Consider the following 15,658-nt stretch of genomic DNA (forward strand, 5'->3'; position numbering starts at 1 on the left):
GTGGGAGGAAGCTGGAGTACCTGGAGAGAACCCACGCAGACACAGAGAGAACATGCAAACTCCACACAGAAAGGAACCAGTCGGCCATGATGGATTAGAACCCAGAACCTTCTGGCTGTGAGGCATCAGTGCTAACCACCACACCACTGTGCCTCAGAAAGCTCCTTTGTCCGTTGCCATCATACACTTCCACAAACATGTGATGTGAAGATCAGACTGAGACAAATCCCTGATTTATTTAAACTAAACCAGGAACTGAACCACACCTGAGTCTCATTACATTGATGAAAACACTTCTGAACACATGGAGGTGCACCTCACTGATATGTAATATTGGCTAATTTTCTTGAATTCCATGTGTTTGATTGGCATCTCATTGTCTTCTTTAAGGACTTGTGTGAAGATCCGTTGATGCTTTGAGTCATTTTTATGTAGAAATGTAGAAAATTCCAAAGGATGCACAAACTTGTGTTACTGTTAATAATTAGATCTTCGAGTTCGTCTCGGTTCTGACAAGTTCTAAGAAAAGCATCAAACTGGCCACTGATACACTGCAGCTGGGAAGCTCCTGAACAACAATATCACAAACTTTAAGGCTGCATTTTGAGCTCCGTCATGCTCTGTTTGACTGCCTTGTGTGGTCTCAGTCAAGGTTACCTTACAGTTCAGTCTGTGTGTGTAATGATGCTGTTTACAACCTACATGCTAACCAGAAAAAAACCCTCAGGAGATTATTCATTAATAACTGCAAACAAATAACCAGAAACTGGATATTAAAATATCAATGAAGGTTTTTATACTTCACTTCTGGTATGTCTCTTGTAGCTTTTGTCTGGAAAAGAAAATCTCTGACACATGATTCCTTATTAAACGGAGTATTTCCTGGCCCAGCACAGTCCGGTTTGATATCTCAGTTGACCCCACTGTGTCAAATTGTCCATGTCAGTCTTAATAGTTCCTGTAATGAATCTTGTTTGAGTGTTCACTGAACTAGCCTTTGTACATGGCCTCAGGCTCTTCCTGCACGGTTAAGGTCAAATATAAAACCAACCCAACCAATAAAACCTCCTCCATTTGCCTTAAAACTAGAGCGAGGCTCCATCACATTCACTGACTCGCTTCGTTTGACCACATCTGTGACTGCAACCCTCCCTTCAAATAAAGTAAGAGCTGCTCTGACAGTCTGGATGGAGTTACCGGTAGCCAGCGATGGTGTTCACCTGGCTGCATACAGACCCAAACAGCATCCTCCGTCAGTAGCGAACGGGACGGCGACGCCCGGAGGCTTCAACGGGTCTGATTACTACGAGTGTTACGGTGACGGGAACAGCATAGCGTCCCGTGGATCTGCTGCTCTGACTGGCTACGAGACCCTGGACGCCCCGCCGCACTATGACTTCTACGGCAACACGGAGGCCTGGGGCCGACGGAGGCGCTTCAGACCGTCGCTGTACCAGCTGCACGCCAACCCTGAGGTAGAAAAATACCGAAATTAATCAAAGGAATGACATAAATACTTGTTGAACAGTTGTTTAATATGAAAAAGGTGCATTTTTTTTACTCTATTAATCATCAGTTAGGTGTCAGGTCTTCAACAGTTTGACCTTGGCTGACCAATATTCTCTCTATTTTTTTGCGGCAAACACCTGTTACCTGGAAATATGTTGCACTAATACTGAATGAAAAGTATAATTGTAATCCTAACCCTGCAGTTAAACCAGTTATATACACTTTTATAACTGTCAAATTTATTTATTTCTGTGCAATTTGTGTTTTGCTTTCCAATATTCATCATCAGGATGATTTCAAACCTCCCATGTACGAGGAGACAACGGCGGGACAGGTGGAAGGAGGAGACAGCTCCGAGGAGGACGAGGACGATCTGAAGGAGGCGCCGTATGAACCCACTCGTTTTGGCTGGGTCCAGGGAGTCATGGTGGGTGGAGGGCTCGTGGAGCATCGGTGATGATCTTTAAAATTTAAGACAGGTTCAGAAACGTGCCGCTTTCTATGAGTCTCTCAAAGTGGTGACGACTTTCTTTAATTTCAGATGTCAGTCCTGGTACCTTGACCCTTACCCATCCTTTAACTGATGTTTTAATTAATGTCAATTAAATATGCATGAGATTAATTAGAAGTTAGGGCCACTGGAAAAATGTAAACTTTTTCAAAATATCCCAATGTGTCCTCCAGATGACGATACTACGATTGTTTTATTGTGAAGCAAATATTCTATAAAAGGAAATCATTGTAGTTCTATAATAAATGTGAAGGGAGAGAGATGTTTACAGGTGTAAATTCTTATTTACTTTTCTTGTATTCGTTTAAGCCAAATTAACAGAAGGTTTAGTATCTTATTACAGCAGCTGTGACTCGTTTATTTGGCATCAGTGGAGGGAAGTTTTCAATAAAATCATTTATTGTCTTTTCCCGGTATGAACTGAAAATGTTCACTACCCAGTGACTCGTTATTATGCCATGTTCTACCAGTCCCTCCCTCACTGAAATTAGCACATACACCGATCACTGACAGGAGAAGTAAATAACATTGACCATCTTGTGACAGTTCAGTGTTCTGCTGGGAAACTTCTGGACCTGGCATTCATTGGTGTGGATGTTACTTAGACATGTAGCACCCACCTAGACCAGACCAGGCACCCCCACCCCATAGCAATGACACTCCTTGATGGCAGCAGCCATCCCCAGCAGGATGCAGCCTGACACAGACACACACACAAAAACACTTTAGGAACAACTAAAAAAAAACATGAAGAACAGCACAAGGTGTTGACCTGGCCTCCAAATTCACTAGATCCCAAACTGATCAAGTATCTGGGGACACCCTCAGAAGGCCCATGATGCTGATCGGTGTAATGTGAACATAGCATTACAGCTTAAACATTATTAGCTCTGCCAAAAGGTGCAAGGCTGGGAGTTTTTTTCTAAACCGTGTTCTCTCTCAAATAAAAGAAGCAGCTTTTAGTTGCTCACGCTGCCGGCGCTACGTCTAATTGTTGATTTTGTGCGTTTGTAGATCCGCTGCATGTTAAACATCTGGGGAGTGATCTTGTACCTGAGGCTGCCATGGATCACTGCACAAGCTGGTATAGGTACGTCCAACCAAACCAAACGTGCTTTCCATGTCTAAAAAAACAAACAAACAAAAAACAAAGCTAAAACAAAGGAAACTGGACTTGTTGGGTTTTCTTTGAGATGTTGCAGCACGTACAAGTCTAACAAGGCTCCTTCAGTTCTAAATGACTGCTAAGGAGTATAGTTTTTTATTAGGAACATCTATGGGTGTTGTCCAGAGTCTGTTAACGACCAGATAATCATCTGCAATTAGATGAATTTGTTCAGATGAATCTGGGTTTTATCACAGTGAGTGGTACCCTAGCAACCCAAATAAGAAAAAGGTTTTAACCTCATTCACACCTTGAGTTTCTGGACATGAATGGATCATTAGAGAACTGCTAATTATTAAGAAAATACCACCCAAGTTAATCTGAACATCATCGTTTGTTTGCAGGTGAGTATTGGGTCATTCACAGACATTAGTCACGAGTTTCAGGCAGAGTAGGTTCTACCCTGTAACCCTGGGTGAACTTCAATAAGACACACCGCACCCAAACAAATTCTCATAAACAACTAGAAAGAACAAATAAATACAGAGTAACGTAACTCAGTTTTAGGAGGAGTTGAATATGGCTTCCAATCCTGACCAGAGCTTGCACCGAAATGTTTCAGAAGTGCCCCTAATTTTGTATTAAAAGACCACATAAGTATAAATATAAGTTTTTGCATTAAATACACATGTCTATGCACAATTTATCAGTCTTTCTGAAGCAGAATCAGATCTATTTCCACATATGTTTAGAGTTTGTGTTGGCATAAAGGTGGAATTCGTCTTGTTCTGGGTACAAGTACAGTATATAGAGTTTTTAATATTTATAATAGAGTCAACACAAGCTCCTGGACTAATGGCTGATAACTAGACATCAGTCACCTGCAAAATGTCACAAATGAAACGTGTGTAATCTTCTAAGTGAGCTTAATGAGTTCTGCATCAGGCTACATATGTCTTTGTTTATGGTTGCTTTTTTTGGTTATACCTTGACCTGGTTTCTTAAAAACAAGCTTTGTTCAGTCTCAGTTATTTTCCACCTCTGCCTCTCCATCAGGTATGACCTGGGTGATCATCCTGCTGTCCTCTTGTATAACCGGGATCACTGGTCTCTCAACTTCGGCCATCGCCACCAACGGCAAAGTCAAAGGAGGTTTGTTCACTCGTCACCCCAACAACAAGCCCCTGAGTACATTTACTTCTACCTTTTTTCCTGCCACTCATTCCAAACACAATGACCGCTTCCAGGTGGGACTTACTTCCTGATCAGCCGCAGCCTCGGCCCAGAACTCGGCGGGTCCATCGGTCTGATCTTTGCCTTTGCCAACGCTGTAGCCGTGGCCATGCACACGGTGGGCTTCGCAGAGACCGTTACAGACCTCATGCGTGTGAGTAGCGTGCATCGTGTCAGTGTGCAGACTTTGCAGTGGGTGGGGGTGTTTATTCTGTTAAATGTCCTCGTCAGGAACACGGAGCTGTCATGGTGGACAAAACCAACGACATCCGCATCATCGGCGTCATCACCGTCACGTGTCTGCTGGCCATCTCGATGGCCGGGATGGCGTGGGAGTCAAAGGTCAGCTTAGCCAAACACAGTATTTGAGACTATGGTGAACTGTCATGGTGGTTAACATGTAAAAGATTAGTCAGAGGATTGCCACCGCTCTCGTTTGTGTACCCAAAATATGGAGCCATTAGCTTCTGTTAGCTTAAATACTGTCCAGCTCAAACATCTGTTTACAACTGTCTCCAAAACTCAGTAACAAACACAAATGGAAGGTTAAATACAGGAAAAGTTTGTCCACATTAACTCTCTGAATTGACAGCTGGGATAGGCTGGGATAGGCTCCAGCACGACCCTTAACAGGACTAAGCGGGTATAGAAGATGAATGAATGAATGAACTCTCTGAATTCCAAAGTTTGAAAGAGCTCCACTTGTTAGCACAACGTGTTAGCAAAACTAGCATCATGTTACAACCCAAATGCATGTGGTTTATCTATATTTTCTACACCTGCTGTGCAAAATGAATGACAGAACAAGACATATAAGAGTCTGTTCTTGTGCAGTTTAATAAATCTGTATGCTAACAGTCCGTTCTGCCCTCGACAGGCCCAGGTTCTGTTCTTCCTGGTCATCATGGTGTCGTTTGCCAGTTACATTGTTGGAACGATCATCCCTGCTTCACCAGAGAAACAAGCCAAAGGTTTCTTTAGCTACAAAGGTGACAAACGATCAAAATAACCTATCCTGACGTCATTTCAGTAGCACACAAGCTCTCCTGTAAACTGACCGTTTTCACCTTTAACAGCGGACATCTTTGCTGCTAACTTTGTGCCCGGCTGGCGGGGGCCGGAGGGCAGCTTCTTTGGCATGTTCTCCATCTTCTTCCCCTCTGCCACTGGCATCCTGGCAGGAGCGAACATCTCCGGGGACCTGAAGGTACGGCAAACACACCTGGCTGCTGATTATGGGACATTTTAGCTGTCAGGGGTGTTTATGTTTATGCCGTATGTCCTCTCCTTCCCAGAATCCAGCAGTGGCCATCCCAAGAGGAACACTGATGGCTATATTCTGGACTACAATTTCCTACCTCATCATCTCTGCTACCATTGGTACAGTATGCTCCTGCTAGCAACAAAAAACCTGTATTTACACACAATTTTGTACCTCCTACCAAGGAATGTGTTCTTAATGACTAATTTGCAAATTATGATTGCATTTGCAAAAATATCTCTATTTAGTGATGAAAATCTACATGCCAGTTTATCTCCACTCTGTCCTGATTACACAATCTTAAGAAAACACAGAAACTTCACCCACACTGCATTGAATTAATAAATACAGCGATCAGCCACAACATTCTGCTGGGAAACTTCTGGACCTGGCATTCATTGGTGTGGATGTTACTTAGACATGTAGCACCCACCTAGACCAGACCAGGCACCCCCACCCCATAGCAATGACACTCCTTGATGGCAGCAGCCATCCCCAGCAGGATGCAGCCTGACACAGACACACACACAAAAACACTTTAGGAACAACTAAAAAAAAAACATGAAGAACAGCTAAAGGTGTTGACCTGGCCTCCAAATTCACTAGATCCCAAACTGATCAAGTATCTGTGGGATGATCCACAGAGGCCCCTCCCCTCAAAGGCCCCCCACTAACAACATTCTGTTGATCAGACACCACAGGACACCCTCAGAAGGCCCATGTCCATTCCCTGATGAGTCACCACAAGGGAGACCTGCAGAATATTAGGAAGGAAGGTGGTCATAATGTTATGCCAGATTGACTAGTCAATCCGCTAGGCTAAATAACAACTAAATAATAACTTCAGAGTTAAAATCAATCCAGTTTAACAGCACCACAATGATCATCCAGGTGAATCACCACCTTTCTGGCGCTGTTTCCACATCAACATCAGAGCAGTCATGAAGGAGGATTTAGATTAGAAAGCATTACCTAGCGTACCTAATAAAGTGGCCAGTGAGTGTATCTGGCAGACTCCACAAGTCTCTTTTCTAACTACGCCTTTAATAAACATATTTTCCTCATTTACTCTGTGAATCATTTACAAAGAAACATCATAAAACGTGGATGTGTCAAATGTGTTTGAAATCATAAACTACAAGTTCAGCTGAAACTGAAACTGGATATAATCTTAAATTTATCATTTATCAAGTGTCGGTTGCATCCACAGAGTCCACACAACATTAATTTCTAACGTTTCTTTTTATATTTTATTACAAGCCGAGTGCCTGTCTGTTTCCTCTCAGGAGCCTGCGTGGTGCGGGACGCGTCTGGCGTCCTGAACGACACTCTGTCTTCGTCCACACCCGCCGAGGACTGCGTCGGCTTGGCCTGTGGATACGGCTGGGACTTCACCGAGTGCATCAACAACGGGACGTGCACCTACGGCATCAGCAACTACTATCAGGTAGACGACAACATCTGATTACTGGTGATACTTTATGGAGAGTTTTACTGTTAACGCTTCAGTCGTTTCTGAGACAGATAGGTAAATAAGATAATCCTTCAATTAATCCCACAGTGGGTTGGAAATCAAATTATTGACTCACTGATGGTGGCAAATGCCTCGTAACTGCTGGATTATCAGATCACCAGAACCCTCCAGAGGGATGCGTACGCTCAGTTGTCACTTTATTAGGTACACTAGTGAATGCATTCTAATCTAAATCATCCTTCATGACTGCTCTGATGTTGAGGTGATGTAGAACCAGCATCAGAAAGGTGGTGATTCACCTGGATGATCATTGTGGAGGATTGGAGTTTGTGCTGCCTACAGTGTCAAAATAATAGGAACATGTAATCAACGAAAACACAGTTGAATCATCATCTCTATCAGTTATTTTAAACTAATGCTGAATACCAGAACCTGCATGAAGACAAGATGTGGTGGTTCAAGGTGGAGATAATTTGTGGTGGATGCCTCACAGCCAGAAGGTTCTGGGTTCTAATCCATCATGGCCAACTGGTTCCTTTCTGTGTAGAGTTTGCATGTTCTCCCTGTGTCTGCGTGGGTTCTCTCCAGGTTCTCCAGCTTCCTCCCACCGTCCAAACACATGCTGGTTAGGTTCATTGGTGATTCTAAATTGGCCGTAGGTGTGAGTGAATGGTTGTCTGCCTCGCCCAGTGACAGCTGGGATAGGCTCCAGAACCCCCCATGACCCTCCAGAAGACAAGCGCTCTGACTGGAAGTGAATGAATGAATGTTTTCACTAGTGTACCTAATGAACTGGCAATCATTGATTCTATTTAGTATTTGAATGCAGTGAAAATAGAGCATACTTGAATTAATTTGTGTAGTTGTCAGTTACTGCCTACAAAATCAATATTTTTCTGGAATTAAATCTGCTTTTTTTTTTTTTTTATTCAGTAAGTATCTGGTACTACCTGTAATTAGAGTTTCTTTCACTAGTGAGTGTATTTATACACACAGTGCACAGTAGTCATCAGTTTTTTTAATGTTGTCCTCATGCACAAAGCAATTCTCCAGAAGAGAATGCATCCTGTTGCATGAGCTGTGCATAATTTAGGAATCAGAATCTTTATTTTCATTACACAAAAACAAAACTGTGTGCAATCCTGTTCAGAACAAAAAAAGCAATCGAACCATCTAACTAAACATTTGCCTATAGACAAAGATTAAACAGAAGAGAATTAATAATAAGTAAACCAGTAGAATATATTTATGTGTGTGTGTGTGAACCTGTTGTTGCCACTTGGGGGCAGCAAAGCGTAAAGCTCCAAACTCCCAAATGATTCTGTATTAATCCTTCCTGTCCAGGTGAGTCTAACACTTTAACACTCTGTGTCCAGTCGATGAGCCTGGTGTCGGCCTTTGCTCCTCTCATCACTGCCGGTATATTTGGGGCCACCCTGTCCTCTGCTTTGGCCTGTCTGGTGTCTGCTCCCAAAGTCTTCCAGGTACATTCAGGCTGTTCCATATTTTCTCCAATTAATAAGTTATTTTTGTGCATATTTTGACAAAGGCATGTATATTATTATTATTTTCTTTTTTTAGTGTTTGTGTAAGGACAACCTCTACCCTCTCATTGGATTCTTTGGCAAAGGTTACGGGAAGAACCAGGAGCCTCTCAGAGCCTACCTGCTGACGTACCTCATTGCCGCCTGCTTCATCCTGATTGGTGAGGCTTTGGAGACGGTCCGTAAAGTGAAGCAGTCTCAGTAACCGTCTTGATATCTTCTCTTTGTCCTGTCTTTCCTCAGCCGAGTTGAACACCATCGCTCCCATCATCTCCAACTTCTTCCTCTGCTCCTACTCCCTGATCAACTTCAGCTGCTTCCACGCCTCCATCACTAACTCTCCAGGTAGATCACGGAAACGGTTAAATTGACTGAATCTCTGATTAGGCTGAGTTTAAGTCAGGTTGAAGAAATGAATGAACAGTCCTCCAATGTCCTTGACCTGCAGGTTGGCGTCCGTCCTTCAGGTTCTACAGTAAGTGGCTGTCTCTGCTGGGAGCTGTGTGCTGCGTGGTCATCATGTTCCTGTTGACCTGGTGGGCGGCCCTCATTGCCTTTGGCGTTGTCTTCATCCTGTTGGGATACACGCTTTACAAGAAGCCAGGTAAACACACAAATAGTCATGTATACACCGATCAGGCATAACATTATGACCACTGGTCTGGTCTAGGTGGGTGCTACATGTCTAAGTAACATCCACACCAATGAATGCCAGGTCCAAACGTTTCCCAGCAGAACATTGAATTGTCACGAGATGGTCAATGATATTCAGTTCTCCTGTCAGTTGTCATAATGTTGTGGCTGATCGGTATATATATATGCACAGCATACATATAGAGCGAGCAGCGTACAGCCAGAGTCCAGCTTCATTCTTCTTCTGCTGTGTTTAGCTGTGAACTGGGGCTCGTCGGTGCAGGCCAGCTCTTACAACCTCGCTCTGAACCAGTGTGTGGGCCTCAACCAGGTGGAGGACCACGTCAAGAACTACAGGTGAGGGACACACATCAATGATAGCAATGGAGAGAGACAATAGTTAACTACATGCCATACATCGGGAGCACATAACTGCATAGATAACGAGAAAGAAAGTGTCCCAACAGCCGAGGCCTATAGCAGCATAACTAAGCGATGGCTCCTGGCCTTGTATGTGAGGAGGAGGATTTTAAATTCTATTCTGGAGCTAACAAGGAGAAGCTAAGACTGGCGTAACCTGATATCTCTTGCTAATTCTTATTTTGGATCAGTTGGAGCCCTTTTAGAGCGATTTTAAAGATTTGAACAAACCGATTATAGTGAATTACAGTAACCCAGCCTGGATGAGACTAATGCAACCTTCACGTTGGATGTTGACCAGGTGAAAGAAGTCAGTCCTGGTCTTCTGTTTTATGTGCGAATTAAAGGATATATCCTGGTAAACATTCAGATCCTTTTTTGGAGGCATTTAATTTAAAACTCAATTGAATTTAAGCTCAAATACTGTTGATTTTGCCACATTTCAGAAGTTCACAAATAGTGCTTTTTATTCAAAGTTTACAGAAGAATAATAACCTCACTGACACATTTTACTAATTAACAGAATATGTTGCTTGTAGCTGGACACAGATTCATGCATTTGACAAGATGGGTTAGTGCTCATATGACTGTGATTGTTTCAGGCCTCAGTGTTTGGTGATGACCGGTCCTCCCAGCAACCGTCCCGCTCTGGTGGATTTCGTCAACTGTTTCACAAAGGGCCTCAGCCTCATGATGTGTGGGAATGTGGTGACGGTGAGTAGAGCACGAAAAGAGAAGAAACAAATATACTCGTCAGCGTTTTTGAGTTTACAAAGACGTCCTTTTCTGTTCCAGACCAGTCCCTCTCCGTCAGTGGTGGAGAAGGCGAGCAGCGACAGTCACGCCTCCTGGCTGAACCAAAGGAAGGTCAAGTCCTTCTACAGAGGGGTGGTGGCTGCAGAGCTGAGGACCGGAGTTAACATGCTGCTACAGGTCAGAGCTGCTTCAGTTAGATGAAGAGACATTTGACAGGCAGGACGATGGCTCCAGGTAACGCTGGGGTGACAAATATGACACACAATTAAATGACAAAAAGAAAAACAGGTTATAAAAGAAGTGGAAGAAGAAGTTGATCCGGAAGAAGAAAACGAAGTGGAGGAAGAAGGAGAAGGAGAAAGAAGAAGAAGAGGAAGAAAAATAGGCAGAAGAAGAAGAATTGGACGAAGAAGAAGAAGAAGAATTAGAAGAATTGGACGAAGATGAAGAATTGGAGGAAGAAGAAGAAGAAGATGAAGAAGAAGAGGAACTGTAAGAATTGGAGGAAGAAGAATTGGAGGAAGAAGAAGAAGATAAAGAAGAGGAGGAAGAAGAAGAAGAATTGGAGGAAGAAGAAGAAGATAAAGAAGAGGAAGAACAAGAAAAAGAAGAAGAAGAACTGGAGGAAGAAGACGAAGAAGAAGAAGAAGATGGAGGAGAAAGGTGAGTAGGAGGAGGACTAAAAGAAGAAGAAAAAAGGAGAAGAATATGAAGTGTCCTCCATGTCCTCCTCTTCCATGTCCTCCTCCATATCCTTCTATATGTCCTGAATGTGTGGAGGCTTAGAAGACGACCAAGATGTCTCCACGTCTCCATCGTCTCTGTCCACATTGATTCCATCTTGGTTCATCTTGTTTTTCTACCTCCATGTTTCTGTCCTTCACCTGATGTTTACTCCACGTGGAGCAGACATGCTCAGAGAGAATGGATTTATTCCAAGAACCAGAGAGAAACCAGCAGATCAAGAGTTTACATGGTTGTTAGGAGATCAGATTATTAAAGATTTACATACCATAGGGTGGTGACATTTCTTTATCAGTTTGTCATCACGTCATTTCTATTGTTTCCAAATACTGCAGAGTTCCCACCAGGAGCTAATTGTCTTGCTTTATTTTTCTTATAAAAGCGCTGCTCTGGATGACGGGTTCATCTTCTTCTTTCCTAACGAGGCTCACGCTGCAGTAATCTGACCTCACAGAGAGCCTGAGGAAGCTGATCTGATCTGATCTGACTCCTCTCTTCCTCTCATCCACCAGGGGGCAGGTCTGGGTCGCATCAAGCCCAACGTCCTGCTGATGGGTTTCAAGAAGGGCTGGCGCAGTGACACACCTCAGGCTGCACACGACTACATAGGGATCCTGCAGTGAGTACAGTGGAGCAGTATCTAAATAACCTATATCTATATGTTGGATGACAATCTACACAATACTGTACACATAACAGTATATTCCGTAGCCATATGTTCTAATGCACACTCATATTTATACTGTTATTTATATTTACATTGCATTACATTCAATTGCAATTCCATTCTGACGTAGATTAAGATTCTATATTTCTTTTTAGTTTAGTTTATTTTTATTTTTTTGACAGTTTTTACTGTTTCTACTGAGCATCTTGTAGAGCTGCACTGTACAACTTGTGTTCTGCAATGACAATAAAGGCTATTCTATTCTATTCTATTAAGACACTGACTTAGACGTGTTCATGTTTCAGTGATGCGTTCGACCTGCAGTACGGCGTGTGCGTCCTGAGAATGAGGGAGGGCCTGGACATTTCACCTCCGCCTCAGTCCCGCGGTGAGAGCCTTGATTCAAGATTCACGATATTTGTTACCATGTGCGCTGGAAAAACAGCAGCTCAGCAATTAAATTCTTACTTTGCAAGTCTCTCTTACTAGCAATACTACAAAAAACAAGGTGCAAGAGAAATCCATTAAATTAAACACTAAAAAAGATTAAAATCTGAGTTTAAACAGTGTTCTGGGCTAAAGATATAGTCAGTGGGAGTGAATAAATGCTTCCATGTACAGTATTCATCCACAAATCCAAATTTCTCTGTGTTTATTTCAGTAAATCCAGGTTTCGATGCAGGACCAGAGAACATAAACTCCACCTCCCCCGCCCCTCCCGTCATTCAAACAAGCACTACGTCCTGTATGTATTGGTGTGATCACTCTATTATTGTGAAAATCAACACCCTTAAGTGCTTTAAACTGATGCAAACACATAACTGTGCTTTGCAGCGTCTGTCTCCATTGAACCGGAGCCTCAGCCTCAGCCGACCACAGTGTTTCAGAAGAAACAAGGGAAGAAGACCATCGACGTGTACTGGCTGTCCGACGATGGAGGTCTGCTGACATCTCCGTCATTCGGTTCTTATATTTCCTGGTATCTCCGCGGGTTTCCTCATCCTCTCGGGTGTTTTTTCTGTTGCCCAGGTCTGACTCTGCTGCTGCCCTACCTGCTGACCCGCCGGAAGCGCTGGGCCCGGTGTAAAGTCCGGGTGTTTGTTGGGGGAGAACCGGACAAAAGGGAGGAGCAGAAGGAGGAGTGAGTGCTTCACATTTGTCAAAAAGTGTTTCAGATTTCAACAGAAACAAATACGTTTACATTGGTTCTCCGACTGACCTGTTTCCATGTAAACGCTAAATAAAGCGACGTGATCAGATGCATGTGTTCGCATCACAACATCAATCACCTGTAGAAGTTTGTGGATGAAGAGGAGAGAACAGGAGAAGAAGGAGGAGGAGGAAGAGGAAGAGGAGAAGAGAGAGAAGAAGGAGGATGGGTAGATGATGAACAATGGTGGAGAAGAAGTGAAAGAAGACCAAGGTTGGTGAGGAGGAGGCGGTGGACATGAAGGAGGGGGAGAAGAGAAGCTGCAGAATAACTAGAAGGAGTGGAAGAAAACAATGAAAATAAGGAGGAGGAGAAGATAGAGAAGAAGTTCCTGAAAGAGAAGTGTAAGAAGATAGAGGAAGAGGAGAAGAGGAGCAAAATGAGGAGTAGGAGGACATAAAGAAGAAAGAGACAAAGAAGAGAAGAGGGAGAAGTAGAAGGACATGAAAAAGATGGCCAAGGAAGAGGGGGAGAAGGAGGAGTAGGAGGACATGAAGAAGAAGAAGAAGAAGAAGTCAAAAATAAGGAGAAGTGGAAGAGGAACATGGAAGAGAAGGATGGGGAGAAGGACATAAAAGAGAAAAAAGGAGAAGATGAAGGAGAAGAAGGTGGAGAAAGACGAGGTTTCTCCAAACTTTGTCTCCAAGTCCTGATTTGATAGAGTAGAAGAAGACGACCAAGATGTCTCCACGTCTCCAACATCCCTGTCCACATTGATTCCATCTTGGTTCATCTTGTTTTTCTACCTCCATGTTTCTGTCCCTCCTCTAAACTCCTCACCTGATGTTTACCACGCGTGGAGCAGACATGCTCAGAGAGGATGGATTTATTTCAAGAACCAGAGAGAAACCGGCAGCATCAAGAGTTTACATGGCTGTTAAAGCTGGCTGCTTAAAACCAAAACAGTGAGCTAAAAGACTCTATACAGCTCCTTAGGGTGATGACATTTCTTTATTCTGTATTTTCTCCCCAGGTTGCTGTCACTGATCAAGAAGTTCCGTCTGGGTTTCCACGACGTTGAAGTTCTTCCTGACATCTACCAGAGTCCTCAGCCTATGAAGTAAGAGCGCCAACGTTTTAGACTCTGTTGCATTGCGTTGCCTTTAGTTTTGCACTAATGAATCTTCCTCCCTCTCCTCCATCTTATTCTGCTTCTTCATGTCCTCTTGCTCCACCTTGTCCTCCTCCTCCTCCTGTCTGTGTGCTCCAGTGTCCATCAGTTTGAGAACATGGTTGCCCGCTACAGGCTGGACGCGAACCCCAAACGGGACGCCGACTCTAGGCCGTCGAGGCAGCAGGATGAGCCCTGGATGATCACTGACCAGGATCTGGAGAGATGCAAGGCCAAGGTTGGACATGAGATGCAACCATGCACATTTCAAATAAACCAAAAGACATCTCTTTTTTAAAATAAAAATAATGTCTCTGTGGGGTCCAGTCTCTCCGTCAGATCCGTCTAAATGAGGTCCTGCAGGATTACTCCAGGGAGGCGGCTCTGATTGTCATGTGAGATCAATATTTCCTCTTTTCACGCCGCGTTTTTATGAAAAGGTAAAAGATAAAACGATTTGATTCGATCTACCGTGTGTTCTCACAGCACGATGCCAGTGGGGAGGAGAGGAGTTTGTCCCAGCACGCTCTACCTGGCCTGGCTCGACTTCCTGTCACGTGACCTGAGACCTCCAGTCCTATTGGTCAGAGGGAACCAGGAAAACGTTCTCACCTTCTACTGCCAGTGAAACAAGTCAAACTGATGCTGCAGTTACCGTCCAGACTGTTAATAATCATCTGATCTTGTAATAGAACAGGTTTTTTGTTTATTTGTGTTTTGCACCGAGGCTAGGCATGGTTTTCCGGTGCACGTCAAGTTATTTGCTGCCTTTACTGACATTTATGGGATAAAAATGAGTCACTTTAATTTATACAAATGTTAATTACTGCTGTGAACCAAGTGCTTCAAATTTACCGATCACATTCCAAATTCAAGGATGATTCCTATTTATTACAACCTGTGGTATCTCCCATTAATCTGCCTAGAAGAAGCTAGAACAGTTATATTAGTAAGAAGTAAACTAGGCTCAGATAAACAGGAAATATACTTTAATCATTTATCTGCATGCTAATTGATCTGATCTCTGCAATGCAATTAACTAATTTAGCTGACAAAGAGATTCATTTTGTATAAAATGCAGAATATACATGTAGCAGCCTCTGTTTGTTGCAGGTGGCTCTTTTATTTTATCCTTATGTGATAGATCAGTACGTGTTTGTAAACTATTTGATACTTGTCTTCTGCCCTCTGGTGGATTTATCCAGGCTCTACAGTCCGTAGCTTTTGGCAGCCATTTCCAAAATGGCTGCTTTCACTGACATTTTTTTTTTTTTTTTTTTTTCCTTATGTTGAAATGTTTGAAAAGGTTACAGTATGCTTCATGTTGGCACTGATGGTTGATATATGAATATTTACTTTGCTATAATTATTTCATACTTTATACATTATGTTATGGTACAATCATGTTGAAAAGTTGTGGATCAAATATGATACAGCAGGTATATATGGTCATCCTGCCATATAAATGACAATTATTTTT

At 43.1% G+C, this 15,658-nt stretch overlaps 1 protein-coding gene across 1 annotated transcript; it reads left to right on the forward strand.

Moving 5' to 3' along the window:
* The first annotated feature begins 1,137 nt into the window (after nt 1–1,137).
* On the forward strand, nt 1,138–15,396 carry slc12a3 (solute carrier family 12 member 3). The gene is made up of 25 exons (XM_084554869.1): nt 1,138–1,475; nt 1,799–1,936; nt 3,035–3,110; nt 4,182–4,277; nt 4,373–4,512; nt 4,590–4,700; nt 5,236–5,347; nt 5,435–5,565; nt 5,654–5,738; nt 6,906–7,066; nt 8,470–8,577; nt 8,675–8,798; nt 8,881–8,982; nt 9,086–9,241; nt 9,528–9,627; nt 10,293–10,404; nt 10,486–10,623; nt 11,703–11,809; nt 12,163–12,245; nt 12,519–12,602; nt 12,692–12,998; nt 14,041–14,127; nt 14,278–14,416; nt 14,506–14,573; nt 14,665–15,396. The coding sequence occupies exons 1-25, from the start codon at nt 1,188–1,190 to the stop codon at nt 14,804–14,806; spliced, it is 3,195 nt and encodes a 1,064-aa protein (XP_084410995.1). The 5' UTR covers nt 1,138–1,187; the 3' UTR covers nt 14,807–15,396.
* The last annotated feature ends 262 nt before the right edge of the window (nt 15,397–15,658 follow it).

Source organism: Chelon labrosus (assembly GCF_963514085.1).
Source record: "Chelon labrosus genome assembly, chromosome: 11".
NCBI lineage: Eukaryota > Metazoa > Chordata > Actinopteri > Mugiliformes > Mugilidae > Chelon > Chelon labrosus.

Bases quoted from the DNA above. Each gene is read 5' to 3' on its own strand.
- slc12a3 (XM_084554869.1), top strand. From the start codon at position 1,188: ATGGAGTTACCGGTAGCCAGCGATGGTGTTCACCTGGCTGCATACAGA. The intron at 1,937-3,034 runs GTGGGTGGAGGG...GTGCGTTTGTAG, and splicing joins GCTGGGTCCAGGGAGTCATG to ATCCGCTGCATGTTAAACAT. The intron at 14,128-14,277 runs GTAAGAGCGCCA...TGTGTGCTCCAG, and splicing joins CAGAGTCCTCAGCCTATGAA to TGTCCATCAGTTTGAGAACA.